This window comes from Anomalospiza imberbis, chromosome 23, assembly GCF_031753505.1.
Source record: "Anomalospiza imberbis isolate Cuckoo-Finch-1a 21T00152 chromosome 23, ASM3175350v1, whole genome shotgun sequence".
NCBI lineage: Eukaryota > Metazoa > Chordata > Aves > Passeriformes > Viduidae > Anomalospiza > Anomalospiza imberbis.
In genome coordinates this window covers 706,476-731,896 of record NC_089703.1, presented here as the reverse complement: position 1 = coordinate 731,896, position 25,421 = coordinate 706,476, and the positions used below count along the sequence as shown (strand labels likewise).

The 25,421-nt window shown below is 52.8% G+C and overlaps 1 protein-coding gene across 7 annotated transcripts in view; it reads right to left on the bottom strand.

Moving 5' to 3' along the window:
- EPHB2 (EPH receptor B2) overlaps positions 1–25,421 on the bottom strand; it is a 152,594-nt gene that overhangs the window by 17,181 nt on the left and 109,992 nt on the right. For all 7 annotated transcript variants that reach the window (XM_068212811.1, XM_068212812.1, XM_068212814.1 and 4 more), the window contains exon 6: positions 6,895–7,019. In XM_068212811.1, the coding sequence (XP_068068912.1) occupies positions 6,895–7,019 (125 nt within the window). The remainder of the gene's footprint in view (positions 1–6,894; positions 7,020–25,421) is intronic.

Sequence of the window (25,421 nt, the reverse complement as noted above, 5' to 3'; positions counted from 1 at the left end):
GACACAGACTCAGGGATGTGAGTATGAATATTCCTGGGCTATTCACCACCTCTCAGGAAAGGCTCTAAACAAGGCAGTAGCTACAAAACTCACGCTGCTTCTCTAAGCCTTGAGGTCAATGGAGATGGGAACTTCTTCCCTCTTCTGTGCCTTTCTCTTAGCACTTTCCTCCTCCCCCACCCCCTCCTGCTGTGCCTTATCCAGCCTCATCACAGTCCATGTGCTCTTCCCCAACTCCCATCTCCCTTTGCCAGGAGGTAAAGCCCACCTGAACACTGGGTTTTGGACCTCAGGAGAAGTTCTGCTTCCACCCCACTGCCCAGAGCCTGCTTCTCCAGGAGCCACAGCCAAGTTTCCAAGGCTGGGAACCCCAAGAGCATATTTCAAACTGATAATGAGACTATTTCCAAACTTTTGTTCTGCTCCTTGTCTGCAGTTTTGTAGCTGAGGACTGGAGCAGTCACACAGAGGCGTAGGTGATGGTTCCATCACTGCCCTTAGGAATTGTGCCCTTCATCCAGAAGCACTGGTGGGTGGGCAGAATTTCCTCGTACAAGAGAAGAGGTAATCTCTGTCTCCCAGGGACATGGAGTCAACAGAGGAGGATGACAGAGGGTCCTGAATGTGGCCAGAGAAAGGTGGCCAGGAGCCTGGCTGCCATGAAGTCCTCAAAGTCAGAGCAAAACAGCAATGCCAACAGCACAATGCTTCTGGAAAACAGAGAGCTCCTAGGAAAGCCCAGCTGTGAGCAAGCACCCAAGAAAAGGAGGTGCAGGCACAGATTTTGGAATCCAATGGCTGTAGTGACACTGAAGGTGCTCATCCACCTGGCTGCACCTCGGGTCTGGCAGGTCAGGCCGCCCAGGCAGATCACCAGATGGAACAGAGGTGCAACAGCTCAAAATCTGAGCTGGCAAGCTCCCAGTGAGTCCTTGAGATCTGCTGACTTCAAGTCACTGCACAGGACTCCCTCTGCACCCTCATGGAGGAGGGGTCACCTCGGGAGACTCTGGCAGGGACTGGCAGAAAGTGAGACATGAGGTTTGGGGAACTCCTTAAGTGTGACTGAGGGTGTGACCCTGGGACTGAACTCTGTCCCAGCTCTGAAATGACACGGAGATGGAGATGGAGGCATGGAGACATTTCTGCTTTTGCCATGGGAACAAGAGGTCAGCGTGAAACTCCCAGAAAAGAGAAAGCACCTCCTCACCAACTTCTGCAGTAGAGTGCTGAAGGACAGAGGGTAACGAAGGGGCAATCAGGCAGAAGGAAGATCCCACAGAATCATTAAGGTCAGAAAATTCCTTCAAAATCAAATCCAACCTTTGACTGATCCCCACCTTGTCACCAGCCCAGAGCACTGAGTGCCATGTCCAGTAATTTCCTGAACACCTCTGGGGTGGGGATTCCACTACCTCTTTGGGCAGCCCCTTCTAATGTCTGAGCACCCTTTCCATGAAGAAATTCTTCCTACTGTCCAACCTGAACCTGCCCTGGCACAGCTTGAGACTATGTCCTCTTGTCCTTTTGCTTTTTCCCTGGAAGAAGACACTGACACCCACCTGGCTGCACCTTCCTGTCAGGGATCTTGTGGTTATAGAATCATGGAACAGTTTCAGTTGGAAGGGGACCTTAAAGCTCATCCAGTTCCACTCCCTGCCACAGGCAGGGACACCTTCCACTAGACCAAGCATCCAGCCTGGCCTTGGACGCTTCCAGGGATGAGGCAGCCACAGCTTCTCTGGGCAACCTGTGCCAGGGCCTCCCCCCACCATCCAACCTGGCCTTGAATGGAGTTAATTTCGTGTCTCAAGCTGTTGGTTGAGCAGTGCTCTGGTGTGGGTGGTGGTAAGAGAGGGGCCCGGCAGGAATGTGTTTCTTCAAGTGCGTGGCCACACCCAAGGGATGGAGATGTTGATGGCAAATGCCTCTGCAGGGAGTGCAGGGGAGCTCTGCATTATATGTGGGGCATGGAGGAACAGGACAAGGGGGAATGGCTTTAGACTGACAGAGAGCAGGCTTAGATGAGATACTGGGGAGAAATTTCTCTCTGTGATGAGGCCCTGGCACAGGTGCCCAGAGAAGCTGTGGCTGCCCCTGGATCCCTGGCAGTGTCCAAGGCCAGGCTGGATGGGACTTGGAGCAGCCTGGGCTATGGAAGGTGTCCCTGTCCATGGCAGGGGGTGGAATGAGATGAGCTTTGAGATCACTTCCAGCCCAACCATCCTATGATTCTGTGAAACACCTGGGAGACCTCCACTGTTAACACTATTCAGGAACACTTTTTCCTTCTAAAAACTACAATATCTGTTTTATGCATCTGGACTTGATGCTGAAGGTTCCTGATTGTCACTGGGGTCTCTGGTAATTAGATTGATGACAGTGAAAAACTCAATTACAGATACACACAGACCAAGGAAAGATGAGCACACAGAAAACTCATGGCCTTGTTTGTCTGATCAGGCCTCAGCACTCCCTTGGACTTTTCCCAGGCAGGCAAGAAGAGAAATAGGCCAGGAAATGTTTACAGTTTTAGAGCTCAAGGGCTTGGATGAATCCTCCCAGGCCCTTGGAGGGCACTAACAACATAGTTGTTTTAAAACCATTTGTCCAACTCTTTTGGAGAACCTCATCCCTGGTCCTGGAGGACTTTAAATGGAATGTAATGGCCAAGGTGGTTGATAGCCTGGGAAATGGATGTCTGCCTGGCTGAGGAAGGTGTGTTTGTGATGTGCTCCTCTCTAAACCCAGACCACAAGGAAAAACCATGTACACCTCTCCACTCTCCCTTATCAAACCTGTTCTTTCTCCTTGGCATCACCTCTCCAGAACCTGCACATTCACTTCAAACACTTCTCCCCTTTCACCTCTCTGGACTCCTCCAGCAGGCCAAGTGCATCCCAGGTGGTTTAAAGCCCAAATCCAAGCAGAGGTTTGTGGTGTTTGAGGTTTTTTTTTTCCCTGCTGATTTTGTTTTGAATTTGGAAATCCTAATTCAAAATAACACACTGGTTTGAAGTCTTCATCTGGTTCCCCCTCCCACGAGTCAAACTGATGCTGAAACCAAAGTCTGATCAACAAAGAAAGAGTCTCTTGAAACATGGGTAGGCTGTGAGGCACCCAAAGGATTTACAAAAATTGCTTGTAAAAAGTCGCATTAAAAAAAATATTGAAAGTGAAAAAGCCAGAAAAAGATGTCAACTGACTGAATTTGGCAGAGTTCCTATGAGCCTGCACAGTAACATCTGCCATGGCCCTGGGGGCAAAAACAGCAGGACAAAGCCACACCAGGGCCAGGAGCCAAACCATCACACTGCCGCATTTCAGGATGCCCATGTGTGGGAGCAGGGTCTTGCCAGCCACACTGGGGCTGCATCTGTGGCATCCACGGCACCTAGACTCTCACAGGGATCCACCACTTGTGGGGACAGCCCAAGAAGATTTGTGCACCCAGCAGGTATCCCATCAAGTGGGACAAGGAGAAATGGCCTCAAGTTATGCCAAGGGAAGTGCAAGCTAGATATAAGGAAACATTTCTTCATGAAAAGGGTTTTCAGGCATTGGCACAGGCTGCCCACGGCAGTGCTGGAGTCCCCATCCCTGGAAGTGCTCAAGAAATGAGATGCTGCACTTGGCAATGTGGCTTGGTGTGCATCAAGTGTTGGGTGAAGGTTGGACTGACTGATCTTGGAGGGCTTTTCCAACTTTAATTATTCTCTGAGTGTTTGAGTACCTCTCCCAAACCCACTGAGTCCTGGACAGTGTCCACTCCCAGTGTGGCCCTGGGCAGGGACTGGGAACTGCAAGTAGGGTATCCCAGGGCACCCTGGCAGGGTTTCCTCTGCATGTCCTTGAACTCCCAGTTTTCTTGGGACAGAGACCCCTCCAAGGATTTGGGCAGCATTGGGTGAAGGGGCAGCCCCACCTCACAACAGATGAGAAACACCAGGCAGCAGCTTTGGCTCCAGGCTCAGGGATTCTGGTGTGCAGCACTGCAGGACAGACTCCAAAATGTCAGAGATTCATGGAACCCCAGGATGGTTTGGGTTGGAAGGGACCTTAAAGGCCATCTTTTTCCAAACCCCTGACATGGGCAGGGATGTCCTGAGTGAGCCTGGAACCAGCACCTCCAGCATCCTTGGTCCAAGTCCTAGGGACCTGTCCTGGGGTGCTGGGCTCTGGCCAGAAGCTCCTGGGCACCAGGAGAGCTCTACTTCTACCTCCACTTCCATATCCAACTTCACAGGTCCTCTCCCCCGCCCTTCATCCCCCAGCCAGCTCTGGTTGGAGACATCAAAGGGCTCCTCTGCCTACTAAAATCTTGCACTGGTGACCAAATTGGGCTGAATGTCTTCAAACAATTACAAAATGGGTGACTTTGAGCATCATCAAACCCAGTCATTTTGCATCACGAGGAGGGCTAATTACTCTTTGCTGTGCCTGACACTGCAGTGGGTCTCCAGTTCCCACACTCTGGGATGAGTTTGGCAACTTTGGATAAAAACTGCTACGCCCTTTCTAAATGAAGACAACACAGACTTTTTACATAAGACAAACAATGGCAGGTGCCTCTTGGAAGTGAAAAAAAAAACACATTAAGGCGAGGGCTACAGGGAGCAGCCACGTCAGGCATTGTTTGTGCAACAATCTGCACGGATTTGCTCCAACTCCACGTGAAAGAAACTCATAATGTTGCCTTTGTACAGGCATTTTTAATGGCATCTAAGAATAGAAGTGTTATAAATAATCTGTGAAAGGGAAACAAAAATACACCTTTGTTTCAGGTATTGTGAACAGTGCTTTTCTGTCAACGCTAAAATAATTTCTTCATTTTTTTATTTAATGTCTTTATATAGAAGAGAATCTATTAAAAATGAAGAGCCAAGGTGCTTTTTATACACAATGTGTATGGTGCTATTCTTCATTTGAGCTGTTTTCATGAAAATAAAATATAATTTTCTACTGGAGGAAAAAAAATTCCACCAGAAAAATCTTAATCAGCTCCAGAGATCTTTTCTGAGCATTCAGAAGCACATGGGACAGTTTGTAATGAAATATTTGGAAGGAAATCACCTCTGCACAGACTGGCAGTGGAGTGAGAACACACCTGGTATGTGTCACACACCACATCCAACTGCAGGATTGATGGGAAGCAGGAGGAGGGCATAGCAGGGCCAAAGCCCTGGCACAGGCTGCCCAGAGCAGCTGTGGCTGCCCCTGGATCCCTGGAAGTGTCCATGGCCAGGCTGGATGGGGCTTGGAGCAACTTGGGATAGTGGAAGGTGTCCCTGCCCATGGCAGGGGATGGGACTGGATGAGCTTTAAGGTCCCTTCCAACCAAAACCATTCTGGGATGCTTCCATGGTTCTCTGAAACACCAGGACAGGGAGAACTCCAGCCCAGCTCTGCCCTCTGTGCCAGGCTTAGGGCTCCATGAACAGCACTGCCTGAGAGTGGGGCCACTTGTCCCCATCATCAGGGACATGCTGTGCCCTAGCTCTGACAATGGGACAGGCAGATGTGGCTGCCTGCAAAGACTGGCCACCAGCAGCAGCACCATTTTTTACACAAAAATTCCTTTTATTTTTATATACATATGTATATATGTATATATACATATACATATACATATACATATATATATATATATATATATATACATATATATACAGTCTCCCTCAGAAAACAGAGGAGAGGGAAGAAAGAAAGAGGGTGAGAGACTAAGATAAAGTAAGAGGAAGAGAATCTACTCCCTGAGATCTTCTGCCTCTACACTGAGGGTCCCCAGGGAAAGGACTCTTCTTGCTTCCCAGATCTGTCTTGTTATCTACCCATCCATCTTGCCACATATTCTGGGATAATTTCCAAGGGTCAAAATAAATGGCTGTGATTTATGCAATATAGGTCAGGACCTATTTAACAGCTTACAAAGGAGCACCCCCTCCTCCCCATTCTCCCTCTGGCTCTTGGTGATGAGAAAATAGGTCACAGGCAGGCAGTGGGGGGGATTAATCATTTCTTCCGGCAACTGCTGGGAAAAATATTTTCAGTTCCATTTAATCATAAAGCTTTTTAATTAGTTAGTTTGCAATTTATAATGTATAGTTTATAAGCTCTTGTGCAAGGGGGCAGATTCCTGGAAGGAGAAGTCTCCTGCTCTCCATCTCTCCTGGGCTGCACAGATGAAGTTCAGCCTGGCAGGGCCTGGTAGGTCCTGGGACCAACCTCCACATGGTCCTCAGGTCTCTGAGCAGCCACTGGTGGGCTGGACACCCTGGCACAGTCCAGACTGAAATCCTTCTGTCTGCCTGGACAGGGAGGTTATGGAAGGAGCAGGTTCCTCAGGGATGAAAGAGCCAGAGCTGCAGGACCCGTTCACACTGACTCCATAGTGCAGCATGGACTTCCATGGGAGCATGGGACACCTTCTCCCTGTACAACATCTGGGCTCAGGATGCTGAAGAGATGCCAAACTCACCTTTGGTGTAAATGCACCTGTGGACAGCACTCCAGAAAATCTCCAGGACTGGACACTCACTGAGTGTGCTCCAGCCTGGGACTGGATGTTCCCTGTCATTCCCAATTCCTACTGATACCCCAGCAAATGAAAAGGAAAAAATAGACCCTGGACCTTGGCTACCCTGCTCTCCCTGCAATGGGTCCACTTGCCACCAGTTCTGTGGAGGTGACAGGAGAATGACCAGTGGATTTTCTACACTTGGACCACGGGAACCATCACTGGACCCCAAGGACTGATGGTCACTGTCACCCACATGGCCAAATGCAGCAAGAGAAGTTTACTCCTGAACAACCACTGTACCCCCTTAAGAGAAGCTCTGCACCCCCTCCTCTCCCCAAAAGCTGTGGGTGAACCCCATGAAGGTCCCTCAGTACCTTCTCATAATACTGCAGCTCATAGTCCAGGATGACTCCATTGGGCTGGTCAGGCTGGGACCAGGAGAGGGTGATGCTGTCCACGGTGCGGCTCACCTGGTGCATGATGGACACGGCAGAAGGGGCTGGAAGAGAGAGAGGGGGAGGACGGACAGTCAGACATCTGCACAGGTAGGACCCTCACCCCGGCAGGAGGTGGGCAGGAGGGTTATTGCTGTTTGGAGCTCTGGAATTCACTTCCTACACTGGGAGAGCTGTCCAGAGGTCAGGAGAGCCTGGAGTTTGCTGTTTGTAGAGAGCAGTGAGGGGAGAAAAAAATGGTTCTGCTGAATTGGTAGTTAGAAAACATGTAGGACAACGTTTCAAGCAGACAAATGGCAAAAGGAGCCCACGGTTGGAGCAGGCACAGCATTGTTCCACCAGAAAACGCCCCACCAGCCCCATACCATGCACTCCTCCCTGCCTGCCATAGGGAAATAGGTGGTTTTTGCTTTTTCATTTGCATAGAGCAGCTTCCCAAGGCTCAGGCAGGCTGGGGCTGCAAGCTGCACATGCCAATCACGGGAGGCGCATCCAGCAGCCTGAGCAGGCAACACAAAGCTGACCTGACACGCTGACAATGGAGAGCCGCCCGCCCGCGGCCCGCTCATCGCAGCGAGCACAAAGGGCCCTGCCAGCCCGCAGGCAGCGGGCAGCCACTGCGGGACAGGGGGTGTCCAGCTGCCCCAGGACAGGGGGTGTCCAGCTGCCCCAGGACAGGGGGTGTCCAGCCACTGCGGGACAGGGGGTGTCCAGCTGCCCCAGGACAGGGGGTGTCCAGTTGCCCCAGGACAGGGGGTGTCCAGCTGCCCCAGGACAGGGGGTGTCCACCCACTGCGGGACAGGGGGTGTCCAGCTGCCCCAGGACAGGGGGTGTCCAGCCACTGCGGGACAGGGGGTGTCCACCCACTGCAGGACAAGGGGTTTCCAGCTGTCCCAGGACAGTGGTGTCCAGCTGCCCCAGGACAGGGGGTGTCCAGCCACTGCGGGACAGGGGGTGTCCAGCTGCCCTGGGACAGGGGGTGTCCAGCCACTGCGGGACAGGGGGTGTCCAGCCACTGCGGGACAGGGGGTGTCCAGCTGCCCCAGGACAGGGGGTGTCCAGCTGCCCCGGGACAGGGGGTGTCCAGCTGCCCCGGGACAGGGGGTGTCCAGCCACTGCAGGACAAGGGGTTTCCAGCTGCCCCACGACAGTGGTGTCCAGCTGCCCCAGGACAGTGGTGTCCAGCTGCCCCAGGGCAGGGGGTGTCCAGCTGCCCCAGGACAGTGGTGTCCAGCTGCCCCAGGGCAGGGGGTGTCCAGCTGCCACAGCCATGGCCGGACTCTTGGCCAGGTGGGCACTGCACGGGCCCGGCCGTGCCTGCCCTGGGGAAGCTGCCTGGGGAGCTGTGCTGACGAGCCCAAGGGGCAGGCACCGCAGCGTGGAGCTGAGGCCTCCCTGGAAAACTGACCAGCTCTGGCCCGGCATGCTGGGGAGCGGGCAGGTGAGGCAAGAGCCCGGGCTGCTTCCAGTCCTGCAGGTCAGGAAACTCATCAGAGCCTGCAGCTTCTCCTGAGGGCAGCTCCCATCTCTGTTCTGTGGGCAGGGACAGCACCTGGGAACAGCTGGAGCTGTGTCAGGGGGATTTAGGCTGAGATCAGGGAAAGGTTCTTCCCCAGAGGGTGCTGGGCACTGCCCAGGCTCTCCAGGGAATGGGCATGGCCCCGAGACTGCCAGAGCTCCAGGAGCATTCGGACAACGCTCTCAGGGATGCACAGGATGGGATTGTTGGGGTGTGTGTGCAGGGCCAGGAGTGGGACTCGATGATCCTTGTGGGTCCGTTCCAAGTTGGGATATTGTCTGATTCTAGGTGCTGACAGCAGAGCAGCCGACACCCCCTACCCCTGCTGCGGGGCTGACACCCACGGCTGCCTGCGCTGCCTCCTCTCCCCGCATCCCAGGGCAGTGAGACGAGCCCTCCCCGTGCCCAGCCTGCTGCTGGCACTGCCAGCACATCCACCTCAGTGCAGGGCTGCCCAGACCTCCCCAGTGCCAGCCCAGCCCTGGAGAGCTCCAGCTGCTGTGAGCGTTAGCCCTGGCACATCTGCCAGCACAGCTCACCACTGCAGCAGCTTCAGGGCACAGGGGAGGCCTCAGGGGCGGGAGAGGACTGGAGAGTGGTAGCATGAAAGCTTCCCCAACACTTGCATGCTAGGCCAAATGGATGCAGAGAGGTTTGCACTCAGATGGGCTTTTCCCAAGTCCAACCCTTACGATATTTCATGGAACAACTCATTTGGCCAATGAGAAACAGCCTGGAGGAGCAGCACCCAGAGGAAGGCACCTCTCACCCAGCTCCAGGCTGGCTCCCCTTGGCATCAGGGGCAGTGACAGGAGCTGTGCCAGCTGGGGTTGCAGTGGCAGGACTGCAGTGCTTGGATGAGCATGGCCCCAGCATGTTCCTGCACATCACAATAAATTACCACTGAGCAACTCCTCTCCAGCACACCAACAAAAGCCATTTTTCTGATCCACCGTCTGCCTCTTCACTGCTGCTTTTCTGGCTCAGAGCACTGCAGCTCCCAGGATGCTCAATGTCTGGGTGCCAAGACACCCAGGGGTTGGGTTTGGGTAACACAAGATCTGCCACCACACTGCTGCACCATTTTCCTTCACCTGCCTGGGTTTCCCCGCTCCTGAAGGAAGGTGTGATGTGGATTAGCCTTAGCAGTGTTGTTGAGCTCCAGTTTTGTCCTGGAGAGCAAAACTAGAAGGACAGCACAGAACTTCCATTCCTGGAAGTGTCCCAGGCCAGGCTGGATGGGGCTTGGAGCAACCTGGTCTGGTGGAAGGTGTCCCTGCCCATGGTAGGGGGTGAGACAAGATAATCTTTAAAGGCCCTTCCAACCCAAACCACACCATGATTCCAATAGATCCTGAGGCCAGTCCTTCCATCCATTTCTGCTTAAGCAAAGCCCAGTAAGCTTTGCTTAAGCAAAGCATGCCCAACAGTATGAAACCCTCTGTGTCACCTCAGCCCTCCCCTCGCTCCATGGCACTGCTCCCCTCCCGCCTTGACATCCCCATCCCACTGCTTCAGGCCACATCTTTCCAAACTCCTGGGAATAGTTTCTCATGCTGGCGTGAAGATAAAACACAGGTAATGTTTCTGGAGCCTGTCAGCTCTTGCCAGAACTCACTGCTTCCTTGTTGAAACAGATTCTGTAGGACATCTGCAATTTTCAAGACAAACATCTCTGTCTCTGGAGACCAGGCTTAGAAGGAAGATGTGGCCGTGCTGCAGACGCCATGTGGCAGGGATGGCGCTGGTCTGAGGGAAGCACACAGCCCGTGGTGTCTCCACCACCTGCTCTGGGAACTGATCCCACATTTACACACTGGGCTTTTCCAGGACAGGGGCCATGTACAGCCAGGGCTGTCCCACAACACCAGGATGTGGCAACATCCCATGATTCAGGCACAGGTTCAGTGGCCTTGCAGCTGGAGAAGCTCCTTGGCTCCAGGTCCCTCCTGGTAGGAGTGAGGTCTCTGGGATGTTCTTCCAGTTCCATGCACTGCACCCCAGCCTGGGAGTATAGGACTTCTCCAAGGCATCTCCTGCCTCTCCTGAGAGAGATGGACAAGACAACAGCTACAGCAGGACATGTGTGACTCATGTGCTGCTGGTACCTGGTGAACCTGCTCTTGTTTGGCTCAGCAAAAGACCCAAATGGATGAGGTGGGGCTCATCTAACGAGCTTAATGAGGCAAATTTGCTGCATGGTGGGAGGAGGCAGGTGAGATGAATGACTACAGCAACCTCAGCAGCGCCTTTCCTACACCTGGGGCAAGGGAGTGGCTCCGGAAGAGCAGGAACCTCCCCATTGCATGTCCTCAGTACTGCTCCTCTTATCACAGACACCAGGGGAGTGCACAGCAATGAAGTCACAGGAAGGTCTAGGTTGGAAGTGACCTCTGGATGTTTCTGGTCCCACGGGCTGGCAGAATAATTTCAAAATCAGATCATTTTGCTCAGGACTATGTCCAGATGAGACCTAGTGAATCTAATCCCCATGGATGGGGCTCCCATAGGCTCTCTGAGCACCAGCTCCCAGCTGCCTTACTCTTTGGGGCCGAAACTTTCCCTCACATTCCACTGAGATTTTGCTGGCTGTGTCTTGTGGATGTTTCCACCGCTCTCTCCCTCGATGCCTCTCAGCCTCCTCCTCTCCAGGCTGACCAGACCCAGCTCTCAGCTGCCCTCACCTCCTCTCATCCTCCAGCCCCAGCCTCAGGCTAACCTCATTGTCCTGCTGGACCTGCTCCAGTTTGTCCATGACTGTGATCCTGGGAGTCCCAGAGAGGACACAGGACCCCAGGTGTGGTCCCGAGACTGCCGAGCAGATGGAAACAATCCCTCTCCTGGACTTTTTGCTAACAGAGCACAGCACTCTGCAGTGCCACAAAACATGGTCCTTTGTCACACCCTTTATGCCAGGTGAGGGCCTGGGGTGCACAGAGAGGCTCCCAGTCCTGTGAATCAGGGATGGGCTGAGCTTGAAACCAGTTTAGAGGAGCCAACCAGACTCAGAGTGACTTTCCCAGGTCCAGTCAGCAGGAACAGCTTCAGCTGGATTCTGACATGATGCCCAGGGAGCTGACTGTGCCCTATGACACACAGAGGAGGTCAGATATGGACAGTCCCCACTCTCAGAGCCTTGATCACCCTGTGATGTCACCATGAAGGTGTGAACAGAGGTGGATTTATCCCGATGGGGTCTCCAGGGGTAGGTGTGTCCCAAAAGTGCAAAAACCAAACAGACCTTCCTTCATTCCACAGCTGATGGAAACACTGCTCCTGACTGAATCCCTTAAGCCTCAATGTCATTTGATTGCACAGATTTCACAGAATATTCTGAGTTGGAAAGGATCCACAAAGATCACTGAGTTAATCTCTGAAGCGAATGGTCCAGATGGGGACCAAACCCACACCCTTGGCATGATCAGCACGGGGCACTGAGGCAAGCCCAACCACTGCAGTCCTTGAAAGGCACTTTCTGCATCCTCTTGATCAGGGATAGCCTCAGATTCCTCAGATTCCTCAGAGTGGAGCCCTGTGGCTTCCCCGAATGGCTGGAGAAATAAACCACACCAAAACCACCACTGGAGTGTAAAACAAGCTTAATGAAAATCCACTAATGTACAAAGCCAGCATGTCCCACACGGTGACCCCTCTGGGGCAGAGGCACGGGAGGGATGCCAGTGACACTTCCGTGGTCACCACCCCGAGCCCCTGCACGGCCACACAACACTGGTCACAGGCAGACCCTGCCCAGGCTGGGCTTGGCCTTTTGGCAGTTTATCTTAATGCAGGAGCTGAGCAGGCTTCTGTGGCTTGGGCCACCTCTGCAGGATCGACGTGGGGGCGCTGCCTGAGCTCAGGAACTGGAAACACTTGGGAAGGATGGGGTTCAGGAGGTCCCCCCATCCTCAGGTCTTGCCAGCACAGCTGCACAGCCATCACCTCCCTGAAGGGATCACCCCTGAGCTTTGCCAGGGCTGGAATGGCAGAAGACCATCTGTGTCCTGGGCTGATCCCACAGCGTGGGCAGCAGGTCCAGGGAGGGGATTTCTGGAGAGAACCACCTGCAATTCTGCCTCCAGCCCTGCGGTCCCAGCACAGAAGGGACATGGAGGAGTTGGAACAAGTCCAGAGGAGGCCATGGAGATGCTCCAAGGACTGGAGCCCCTCTGTTCTGGAGCCAGGCTGGGAGAGCTGGGGGGTGTTCAGCCTGGAGAAGAAAAGGCTCCAGGGAGAGCTCAGAGCCCCTTCCAGAGCCTAGAGGGGCTCAAGAAGAGCTGGAGAGGGACTGGAGACAAGGGATGGAGGGACAGGGCACAGGGAATGGCTTCCCACTGCCAGAGGGCAGGGAGGGATGGAATAGAGGGAAGGAATTGTTCCCTGTGAGGGTGGTGAGGCCCTGGCACAGTGTGCCCAGAGAAGCTGTGGCTGCCCCTGGATCCCTGGCAGCATCCAAGACCAGGCTGGACAGGGCTTGGAGCAGCCTGGGACAGTGGAAGGTGTCCCTGCCCATGGCAGGGAATGGAACAGGATGGGCTTTAAGGTCCTTTCCAACCCAAACCATTCTGGGATTTGAAGACACCTCAAGACATTGTCCTTTCAAACCAGGCTGGCTCAATGTCACAAAGTGGACATAGCCAGGCATGTCTCAAATCCCACTACACAGCATATTTTCCATGAAGGCATCCTTCTGGAAATACTGGGATTTTTACTCCTGCTTGACTGACTGTCTCCCAGGAAGGCTCAAATACCCATTGGGGAAGAAATGTGTGGTCCCAGTGGGGTTTGGCAAGGGAAGCACCAAAGCCACCAGGCTGTTTTTGACCTTCTCAAAATTAGTGTAGCAGCTTTAGCCTCACACAGGACAACGCTTCTGGTACCACGAGGTGGATCTAGCCCGTGTCAGGCTATCCTGATGCTCTAATCTAACCAAAGGGTAACAGCCAGGGAAATGCAGCTTGTCCTCTTGGCTTGGTCCCAGAGCTGTGGTGTGGAGTGAGTACCAGCAGGACAGACACAGCCCAGGCTGTGCTGCTCTGGCCTCTCCCAAGTTCATTATCCATGTCTAGGGGAAGCAGCTGGACTAGATGATCGTTGTAGGTCGTTCCAGCTGAAATATTCTATATTCCATTCCTTTCCACAGACTATGCTGAGGAAAGGGATGACCCAAGAGGCTCAGGTGCCTCCCCACAGAGTAGAGAAGAGCTGTGAAGGCTGACGGGACTGAGCCCTCCTCTCCCACTGCCCCCTTCAGTTCCCTGGAGCACCAAATCCCAGCAATGCTGCTGGGATGGGACTCTCAGAGCTTATGGTCCAACACCACACCAGGGAAGGGAAGCTGTATTCGGTGAATCTTTAATCCTCCAAGGATGGAGCTTCCCTCAGCAGCCCCTCTGTATCAGCACCCCTTAGTCCATCTGATTAGCTCTAGATAAAATCCCAGTGTTTGTTCTTAAAACACATTCCTTCTCTGCCACATCCCTGTAAACGAGCCCCACCAGGTCCTGCCTCCCAGGCACTGTAGCTGAGGCACATTCAGAATTTAAAAAATGTTTTCTAAAGGAAAAAAAAAAAGAAAAAAGGGAGAAGAGATCACAAGTGATGGTCTGGGCCCTGATTATGAAGCTGAAGCCACTTTTATGAAAGAGCTTGCTTTTTTTTTGAAAGAGCTTTTGCTAAAGATCCCAACCAGGCACATCTCTCTTTACAGCTTTACATCTTTGGCTGAAAGCATGTCCAGGCTTCTCTGTGACAGCTGCTCCCTGAGGATGCTGTGACATGAGGGTAACACCTCCCAGGGCACAGAACCAGTGAGCTCCATGGCTCCAGAGCAGTACCTCTAGGCGACTTCAGCAGCCTGTGCTAAGGAAAACCAACCCCAGGTGGCACAGATCCATCACACAAAGGCAGCTTAACCTGCACTGATCCTCCACAAGAGGCTTTGGGTTCTGTAAGTGAGGATTTGCCTCATCTCCTGCAGGGACAAAGGGGGGTGTTAGTTGCACCACGAAGCCCCAGGCTTGGCATAGCCAGAATCTGACTTTCATACAAATAGTTGCTTCTTTGGGACTTGCTGGAAATGATGAAAAGTATTAAGGGAAAGAAGGAAATGGAAGAAAACAGGAAGGAACAAAATGTGAGTTTTCCAAGAGAAACAATCACTTTTTAATCACAGGAAAACCTGAAGAAGGTCACATCAAACCCAGGGCAGCATGATGAGACAGCACAAGAGCACAGAAATTTAGCAGAGAATTGGGAAAAGCTCCATAACACCCAGGTCTGAACATCTGCACAAACCCAGGCAGAGCTAAAAATAGCTGAAACACTTGTGGTTGACCCCCTGAGTATGCTACAGACACACCCCCTGCTTCCTTTGAGGACTTCAGATGATGCTGAGCCCACTATGCCTCTGGGGAGGTTTCCCTCAAGCTCTCTTTGAAAATGCACCTTTTATTTTCAGGTTAAAGTTAGGGACTTCAGTTTCCAACTGCAGGAACTTTTCTGGGTTTTGTAGCTAAATGAAGGAGGAGTCTAGAAAAAGACTATTGTCATCATGGAAGAGCTGAAAGATAATAAAAATATTTCCTTTTTGTCTGTGGAGTGTTGGAAGTGGAAGATCTTTAAGGTCCCTTGCAACACAAACCAGGCAATGATTCTGTGATTCCTGTCTGTTTTCCCAGTAGTTTCCTGAGCACTTCACACATTTATCAGCCTGATGACTCCCTCCTCTACCTTTTCCAATTTTTTGTTAACCTCCTTTTCAAACACAAACCTCAAACTGAGTTCAGTACCCAGGATCCATTTCTCCAGAGATAGTATCCACCTCCTTGTTGAGGTTTGATATTCCTCTGAGTGTGTCCAAGGTGACACTTCCCTGCCTCAGCTCAGCCCTGCAGAGCTGCTCTTGCCTCTCCCCTGGGCACTTCCACTGGGTATTTTTGGCTGTGCCTCCCAGCTCAGGGATGGGAGGAAGCTGTTCCTGCATTTCCTATCATCCCAGTTCTGCTGGGAGTTGGGTGAGAGATTCTCGATGCATCCAAAATTCATGTAATTGGTAAAACTCTCTCTAAAGCTCAGGGACACTCATTAGGAGAAAGCTGACAAAAAACAGCAGGAGAGCATCACACAATGAAGAATTGTTTTGGGGCAATGAGAAAGAAATAGGCCAATTTTCCTCCTTGCTTCTATGCCTCTGAGTTGATTTGAGGGTTCTTAGGCAGCTCATGTGTTTGTCCCTCCAATCCATCCCATAACACCACAACTCTGAGCAGTTCCAGGAGCCCCAGGACATCTCCTAGGACATCTTCCTCTTTTATTCAACAAGAGCTTCCATCTGGGAGCAGTGCCTTTCTCCCAGACCTGCTTTTTCAACATCCTGAGCTCACCTCCCTCCTATTCCACCTCTGTTTGCCTCATCCCTGGAAGAGTCCAAGGCCAGGTTGGACAGGGCTTGGAGCAGCCTGGGATAATGGAAGGTGTCCCTGCCCATGGGAGGGGATGGAATAAAATGATCTTCAAGGTCCCTGTCAACCCAACCCAGTCTGGGATTCTGTGATTTTATGAGTCAGTGTATTCTGGTTCATCCCATCCCAAAGGACCCATCAGGGCATCCTTGTCTAATAGACTTTGATAGCAGAGGCCAATTTTCAGTGTCAGGTCCTGATGCTTGAGCCACCACGACTGCCAGTGGTTTTTAGGAGGTCTGGCTCCCAAGGAGCCAAGCCCACATGCAGCTTCACACTGGACAAATGTCCATGGCACTCCAGGGCCACTCTGCAGCCTTGGTGCTGCTGTGACCTGTGGAAGGTCACAGTGTGCAGGCTGGGAAGCAGGACCACTGCTGTAAAGGGAATAAAATGGGAAAAGACACTGCCATCAGCCAGGGCAGCACTGCAGGTAGCAGCCCCAGGGGCTCAGACTCCGCTGGCAGCATCTTCTTGGAGTGTCTGGTGAGACTGTGTGGCTCCAACCTGCGGGGGGGGACACCAGGATCTTTCCACAGCTTCTCCTTCATCATCTTTAGACCCATTTGAAAGGTTGTCATGCAATCTTCCTGCCACTCTGCAGCCAGCCCCCCGTCACCTGCCAGTCCCAAGGCTGAGTCCCTACTCCTTGCTAGTGGGGCAGAGCTGTCGAGAGCCCGGTAAAATCAAAGCGTCCCGTTCCTCTGCTGGCTTAGCTGGGAGAATCAGGTTACAGGCAGCAAACCCCCTATCTCTGATCACTTTAATTCCACTAACCCATGTCATGTCAGACAGAGTCAACATTTGCTCTGGAAAACACTCACAATTCAGAGAGAGCAAAGCCAGCCCAGCCCGTGGCCTCTCCCTGGCAACACTTTGAAATCACCCAGGGGAAAAAGCGAGGTGAACAGCTGGGAGCTTTCCAGCATCTCCTCGGAGCCCTCCTGACAGATCTCAGTCCCTGGAGTGTCAGGTTACTGGATGGGGGGAACTGCTTTTATTATAGGAAGGTCAGCAGGGAATTCTGGCATTTTCAATTACCCCGTGCAGCAGCGGCTGTGATTGGGGTCAGGATTAACTGCCTGACCCGCGGCTCAAGACAGAGTGGCAGGGAAATGCACCATGATGCTGCAAGGCACCAGCCAGTCCAGAGGCCACGGGACAGGGCAGGGAATGGGGAGATGTGGGGGAGAAGGTTCTGTCAGAGCAGAATTTTTGTCAGAGCATCTGGCAGGGGATGCCTGTGACTGTCCTGCCACTGTGGTGAAGGGGGAGACTTGGAAAACCTTGGGGGAAGGGGGCAAGCTTCCCTCTCACTGCCTTCACTCAGTCTGAGTGGGTAATCCAGGTAGCTCCAACAAGTGGGGAACAGGGTTCCCTGTGGGTCCAGAGCAAGGCATTCCCCAGGACAGTGTTCCCACACCCTGTGCAGTGAGGCTGGAGGTGATGCTGTGCATCAGCCAGGACGGTGCTGTGATCAGCCAGCAAGGGCTGTCCTGACCTTCAATCCACAGGGCTTGGAGACTCTAGGCTGGGGATGCAGGCTCCAGCAGTCTGGAAAGCTGTGTTTGAAGTGGCAGGAGCACACAGGGCTTCTGTGCAAGGCTTCAGGAATAGGCACAGGGGTGGGGCTGAGCTCTGTTTCTCCAGCATGGGCAGAGGGGACAGACAGGACAATTGACCCCCACATTCCCACAGGATGTCTCGCACCTCTGTCTCACCCACAGGACACCTTATCCAAACCAGACCTCTCTCCTTGCCCCACAGCACCCCAGTCCCACACAGTCCCCAGCAGGTGACTGTCACTGTACAATGGTCCAGCTGTCCCCACTCCAGGTCCTACCATTGACCCCAAGGCCCCTGTTTTTTGTGCTCCTGTTCAGCTCAGAGTCCAAACGTATCCAGGTATTGAACTGAAAATCAGTTTCTCTGGTTAAAAGCTCCCTCATTTTTTGCTTTTCTGGGTAAGCATCATTTAAGCATCACAGGCTTTCACACAATGGGCCCTCTTGGAGAATGCATTTGAACACAGATGCCTTCCTCCAACACGAGCACTGATTGCACCACAGTGAGGAATACCTGGATGAGGAAGGGAAGAAGGGAGGATTCTCCTGTCCTGCCCTCCCTGGTGACCCTACTTTGCATGGGAGATTAGGCTTGGAGACCTCCAGAAGCCCCTGCACCAGCACTTGTGTGTCTGTGACTCTCCTGCTAAAAGGGTTCACTATTCCTTGGAGTATTACAACATTTGTCCCCCCAGTTCCTTTCCCATTTCTGCCCCTGTGATGCCATGTTCAGGAGCCACACACTTTTGGAACCAATTGTCTCCAGCAGAAGCTGACGAAAGCAAGGAATGGCAGCTCTTTATTAAGCAACATTTGCCCTTAAAGGAGTAAAACTTCTCAGGTCTGGGATATTCCTGGACTTGCTGGAGCTCTGGAAAATTGGTGTTTCACAGTGTGTGAGGTTTTTGTTCCCGAGGTTCTTGGCAAGGTGGCCCCATCAGACTGGTACCCACGCTGTGTCAAGTGTCTGGAAAACTTCCCAGTGGGCGCAGCCTGCAGCTCCTTGAGTCTGTAACTACAAACGCTGGAAAATCTTAAAAACATGGCAAAGCAGCCCAAAGCTGGTCCTGGCTGCGGCCCCACTTAAATCAAGGCAGGCTTTGGTGTAGATTACAGACTTTACAGCAGTTGCTAATGCCACAGGCCCATCGGCTTGGCCCAGGCAGCAGAGGGTTTGGCTGTGTTTGAGCTCTTTGTTCAGCGGGGTTTGCAGTTCCATTTGCATGTGGCACCCGGCCTGCAGGGCTTTGTTCCCACACAGAGGAGCTGCTCCAGAGGCTCCTGGCACCCCCCACACTGCTGCTGGAACAGCTTTGGCGTCACAAGGTGCCAAGGGTGTCCCCACCTCCTGGACCCCTCTGCACGTGGAAAACTCATCTGCTCCAGATCATGGCACGTCCCCAGCAAAAGGCTGTTGGGAAGCAGGAACATGGTGGGAGCCAGACCCCCCCACCTCCAACCTGCCCCCCAGATTTTCCATAAAACGGTACTTTCCCCAAAAAGTGCCAATTAATTGCAATGATAACTGCCCTTAGGAACAACCTGACTTCAAAATTTCAAACATAGAAAGCATAGAGCTATAGTCCTTGAAAGAGTGATGTCTGCTGCAGAGCACCCATGGAATCACAGAATGGTTCAGGTTGGAAGGGACCTTTCCACCCCCTGCCATGGGCAGGGACACCTTCCACTGTCCCAAGTTGCTCCAAGCCCCATCCAACCTGGCCTTGAACAGTGCCAGGGATCCAGGGGCAGCCACAGCTGCTCTGGGCACCCTGTGCCAAGGGCCTCCCCACCCTCACAAGGAATAAACCCTTCCAATATCCCATCTATCCCTGCCCTTTGGCAGTGGGAAGCCATTCCCTGTGTCCTGTCCCTCCATCCTTTGTCCCAAGTCCCTCTCCAGCTCTCCTGGGGCCCCTTTAGGCTCTGGAAGGGGCTCTGAGCTCTCCCTGGAGCCTTCTCTTGTCAAAGTGACTCCCAGCCTTGCTCTGGAGGGGGGCTCCAGCCCTTGGAGCATCAGAAAGTCTTGCTAATTTGTGACTGAACTTTTTCCCTTGATCTCTTGCATGGCAATCACCACCAGGTTCCCTGTGTGTAGGGGAAAATTTTGGAAATATCATTTTTTCTTGGGAAGAGCATTCTCTGCCCAGCCCCAGCAATGCAGCTGCCTCCTGCACCCCTGCCAGGGCAGGAATGGCCACGGACCAGCCTGTGGAGGGCCAGGCACTGTGAGCATTGTCCTGCTTGCACAGGGGCACGCAGAGACTCATCCCTTCCCCCAGGGACCCCAGTAACCCCCAGGGACCCCAAGAAGGACTGAGGGACACCAGGCCAGGAGGCTGCAGTAATCCCTTTGCTATAACAGCCAGCCTTCCCACCTGCCCCAGGGCACTGCCCCAGGGCTGTGTTTGCCAAGGGCAGCAGGAGAGATAAATCAGCCATCTGGAACACAGGAGGGAGAGGAGAACCCTGGAGCCTTCCATCAGCTCCCAGCACAGCACAGAGCAGGGATGGTGGCACTCTGGGGGAGCCCCTGGTTCAGCAGAAGGGACTTTCCACCCCATCCATCATGGACAGACTGTTGTTTTCTGACCAAAGTCAGCTCCAGATGCACTGGAATAAGATTCTGAAGCCCCAGGCAGGTGTGGGAAAAATGATCCTCGAACTCATGGTGTAATTTATGCAACAGGGAAGCCTGGGAGTCAGCAGGAGGAGGACCCCACAGAGATGGTGGCGGGCAGGGAAGGGCATCTGCTCGGGAAGCTCCAGCAGTGCAGCCCATCCCCTGCTCTGCCAACATCCCCCCAGCTGCCCACCACAGAAGTGGGAAGAGGCTCCTTAAGAGCCAGCAGCTGACAAAGCTCCTGCCATCTGCTGCAGACAGTCTCCAGGGGCAGAGGAGAAGGGATTTGGGCATGGCAGGATCTCTCCTGGGCACTCGCTGCCAGCTGCTGCAGGCTGGGGTGATACAGTGAAGGCAACAGGTTGGAGCAACAAGAGAGGGGAGGAGGGCAGCAAAAGCCAAGCCACATCACGTTTTGGTGGCCATCAGTGTGAGGATGGGTGAATGAAGAGGGAGAGAAGATAGATGATGGAACCAGGATGATGACACGGGTCCATGGAAAGCAAGGTCTGGACCTTAACTGGGGTTAGAGAAACAGCCATGAAGATGTCAAGGTTTCAGGAGGTTTGGAGCATGGGACCAGGCCAAATCATCACAGAAACACATCCAGGGAAGTCTCCAAAAAATGAAACCTGGGATTTAAGTGATCTCAGGACATTAGTCCAGCAGATCCTCCAGCTTGCTCTGTCACACAGAGAAACAGGCTTTGTCCTAGTTCCTCCATGTGTGAGATGGCTCTAAAGCTCAGGAAATTTCTGCTTTTCCCCCTTTTGTGTCAGTTTTCTTCACAAGAAGTACCCTACCAGGTCTTGAAACATCAAGAAGTATGAAAGTACTTCTGATGGACCTCAGTCACCTCAGCTCAGCTGAGGCTTCCCCACTCAGGTCATTGTGGTCTCCCATTTATGCAGTTCCTGGACAGACTTCACAGAACCACTTCCAGCTTTCAGTTTCCCAAATCAAAGGTTTTACTGGTGTCCTGACAGACAGGGTCTCCTGTATTTTCTTGATTTCAAATCGGTAATTTCATTGGGAAAAAAGGCAGCGATCTACACAGGCACGTGTACAAGGACCTGATGGGCTGCCTGTCTCTTGATGGTTCAAGACTAGTTCTCTTTCTGAAAGGTGTTTTAGCTAAATCCAGGAATGAATTGGAGGGAAATTCCCATCCCTAGAAGTATCCTAGGCCAGGCTGGACAGGGCTTGGAGCAGCCTGGTCTAGTGGAAGATGTCCCTGCCCATGAGAGGGGCTAGAATGAGTGGAGCTTTAAGGTCCCTCCAGCACAAACTGGATTTTGGGATTCTGGGATTTGAACAGGCATTCAGGCTGATCTAAAACATCTCTGGGCTAGAACATTTGAAACTTAGTCAAATGAAGAGCAATGGCCATAAATCATAGCTTGGAAGGGTCAGGTAGGACACTGGAAGAAGTTCCCTCCCCAGAAGGGTGGTGCAGATCTGGGACAAGTCAGTGGGACCATGGGAAGAGCTCTGCCTTTGGAGATACCCAAGCACTGTCTACCCAAAGCCATGACTTCACTTATGTACTGCTGGCAGCAGCCCTGCTGTAATGGGAATTTGGATGAGGAATGTGAGATACTCAAATGTTACAACCTTCTGCCTTTTATTCTGGAAGGAAAGTGGAGTGTCAAAAATCTTGTTGAAGTTCAAGGCCAGCTTGGATTGGGCTTGGAGCAACCTGTGCTAGTGGAAGGTGGCCCTGCCCATGCCAGGGGGTGGGACTGGGTAATATTTAAAGTCCCTTTCAACCCAAACCATTCTGGGATTCTATTATAAACAAATACTCAGAGCTTTGAAGCCCTGGAAAGCTCTTTCCAGCCCTCTGAGGCAATTTCTGCACTTTCCCAGGTTCTGGTTTCACAGACAATAACTCTTGGCTGCAGCAGGGCCCAGCTGAGCAGCACGGGAAAGAACAGGAGGAGCCACTACTCCTGTTCGTGTCTGGAGCAGCACGGGCTCTCCTGTGCCTCCCTCACAAGAAGGGAGCCAGACACATTTTCTGATGCACAGTGAAAGTGAGAAGAGAAAAGCAAGACTCCCTGTGCCCCAGGCTGTACAACTCTCCTGTCCCTGTCTAGCCAGCAGCATCACCAATGTGACAAGCAAACAGCAGGCTGGGATGGCTGGTGAGAAGGTCTGGTCCTACCCACCTCATCCCTTCACCTCGCCTGCTCCCCAACCTCACCATGCCCCCTGCTGCCTTTGCCAGCAGAGCTCCAGGACCATGGCTGCAAGGGAATTGTTTTGATTGAAGGTGAGGGGAAAAAATCCTCCTCTCTGGTGCGCTGCACAGCCTGGGATCTGTCTTGCCTGTGCTCCATCACTCATAGATGAATTCCTCAAGGTCTGTAACAGGATCAGGCTGGGCTCAGTCCAGTGCTAGGAGACCCCCAGCAGAGCAGGGCCATGGCCCATGTCCTTGCTTTGGATCGTTGTCACCTGTCCTTGAGCTCATGGGCTCCTCCAAATCCTGTTGGGACAGCCTCCCCAAAAGACCCTGCGTGGCTGGGACACAACCTGGGCTGTGAGAGCCACTGAAATTCAAACCCTACTGATGCCTGGCATGCGCCTGGGACAGAGCTGTGAGCTGCACATCTTCCTGGCCAAGACACCTAGAGAATCATGGAAGACTGGAAAACACCTCCAAGATCATCAAGTCCAACCTTTGACTGAATGCCACTTTGTCCACTAACCCATATCACCATGTTGTGACATACTGCTGTAAAATGCCATCCAGAATAATAATGCAAGTAATCATAACAACTTTTCTGGATCTATAGAGGGAGAGAAATCATCCTGATGGGTTTATTGGGACAGTGGATTGGTTTCCTTCACCACACACTCCTTGTATTCCTTCTGTAAGGGCCATTTATGGCTCTCTGTGGCTCAGTTTGCAGCCAAGAGCCTCTGACATCAGCATTAATCCTCCCTCCTTATCCCCTGTGACAAGAGTTGCTCACAAAAGGGACACATTCCCAAGAGCCTGGATGCTCTCTTACCCCCACCACTGGGAGGTCTTGAATTTGTCTCTGGATACTCCAGAGCCCAAGACTTCTTCCTCCCTCCTCAGGTCACAAAAGTCAGTTACCAAGAAGTGCCTGTCCCACTGCTATTAACTCATCCCTGACCATGGAGCCCTTTCCTTCAGCTTTCCCAGGGCACTCAGCCTGTCCACGGTGTGGACGGAGCCTGCAAATCCTCACAGCACCAAGACTCTCCCCACTCCCCACCCCTCCCCAAAGAAAGGCCACAAATTAGTAGGCAGGGGCTGCCAGCAAGAGCTGGTGCCTGGCAAAGCTCTCAATTAGTCAAGTGTTGTTATCCAGAGCCCTGGGCCAGGCTCAGCTCCTTGACCCCTTGGGATGCTGGCATGGCTCTCAGCCCCCCTCTTGGCACAGACCATTTGTTGAGGAATGGCTGGGAAAAGACTTTTGATGGCACCCAGGCTCTGTCACAGTCCCTGCAGACAGGACTGTGGCACATGGAGAGTCCTGGATTTCACTCCTGAAGGGATGCTGAGCTTTGGGGAATGAGGTACTGCTTAGCTGCAGGGTGTGAGAAGCAGGAGTGCAGGTGAGCTGGAGATGCACAGTGTGGAGCTGGAGGTCGAGGAGAGCCTGCTGAGAAGAGCAGAGAGAAAACCCAGCCCGGGCTCAGAGGTGACAGAAGGTATTGCCCAGGAAGGCAGGTGGATCATGTTTAAGGGGATCCAGTTTGCTGGAAGGGGTCACGGCTAGGGGATGATGGTCATCCAACCATCACCCAGCATGTGCCACCCACCTGGCCACACTCAGGACCCTCCTTCCCTCTGGCTGCTCTACAGGGGTTGTTTGCTTACTCTCACAGAAGATTTTTCCTGGGATCCCAGAATGGTTTGGATTGCAAGGGATATAAAAGCTCATCATCCCTTGCCATGGGCTGGAACAGCTTCTACTATCCCAGGATGCTCCAAGCCACATCCAACCTGGTTTTGGGCAATTTCAGGGATGGCGCAGACACAGCTGCTCTGGGCAACCCGTGCCAAGGCCTCCTCACCCTCTCAGGGAAGAATTCATTCCCAATATTCCATCTAACCCTGCCCTCTGGCAGTGGGGAGCCATCCCCCCTTGTCCTGGCACTCCATGTCCTTATAAAATGTGGGTGCTGAAGAACTGGTGACGCCTGAAGGTTTTGGATGCTGCTGGTGATGGGGCATCTCTCCTCAGTCCTGCAGCACAGAGGGTCCCCAGCACTCACCCTGTGCCCTCTGGGGAACCAGGGGGATTTTCCTTGCTTCCTGCAGAGCTGCAGGACCCCGAGGGATGGTGGGCACTTTGTTTTGTCCAGCTGTAGCAGGAGCACAACCCCATCAAACATTAAACGATGGAGCTCCAGCTGGCTCCTCCATCCAGAGCTGAGGCAGAGAGAGGTTCATCCTCCCTCTGCTCCCTCTCCTCTTCCCCAACACCCCCCATTTTCCTATCCCAGCTCTGCCTTTGTGTCTGCAGCTTCTGTTACCAACTGCTAATGATCTACATCAAGGCTGCCAGGCAGCTCCAGAGTAAGCAGAAGAATCCAGAGCCTCTAATTACAGAGGAATTAGCAAGCAGACAGTTAGTGTTTAGTGCTAATGAATAGATACATTAAGAGAGACATCACACAGGCTGAGAAGTGTGAGCCCCGATAATAAAGGAGTGTCAAACCAGGAAAACACAAGGAGGAGGATGCAGGGGACTGAAAAGGATTTGCCTTCGACTCAGCTCACTGGTTTTGCCCAGGTGGGAGCAGCCACGGGTGATACATGAAGGTTCAAGCACAGCAGAGAAATGCAAGTATGAAATACCAGCATCAAATGATTAATCCATAGTACAGGACCACGGTGGGAGAGTGCAGAGTCCCTTCCCAGCTCCAGGTAGCATTACAGCCACCCCATCTCCATCAGGTAAAGGAAACTTGTCATCCAGACCCGTTCCCCTCTCCTCCCTGGGGCAGACCTGCCTTCAGGGCTTCAAAAACACCCTGGCCCCACTCCTGAGCTAACTCCAGATCAGTGGGCACCATAATAATTCACCCAGGCATTTTTGCAGGTTCTCTCTGTCCTCACACGCTGGAAGTGATGCCCAAGCAATGCCCACCTGCCCCACTGCTGTTTTACCCCATCCACCATCCCTGGCAGCCAGAACACACCATGGCCTCCAGGCAATTCACCCATGCCTGCCAAATTCAGCCATGGGTGTCCAGCGTGTCCAGGGCAGCTTCAGAGGGACCAGAATCT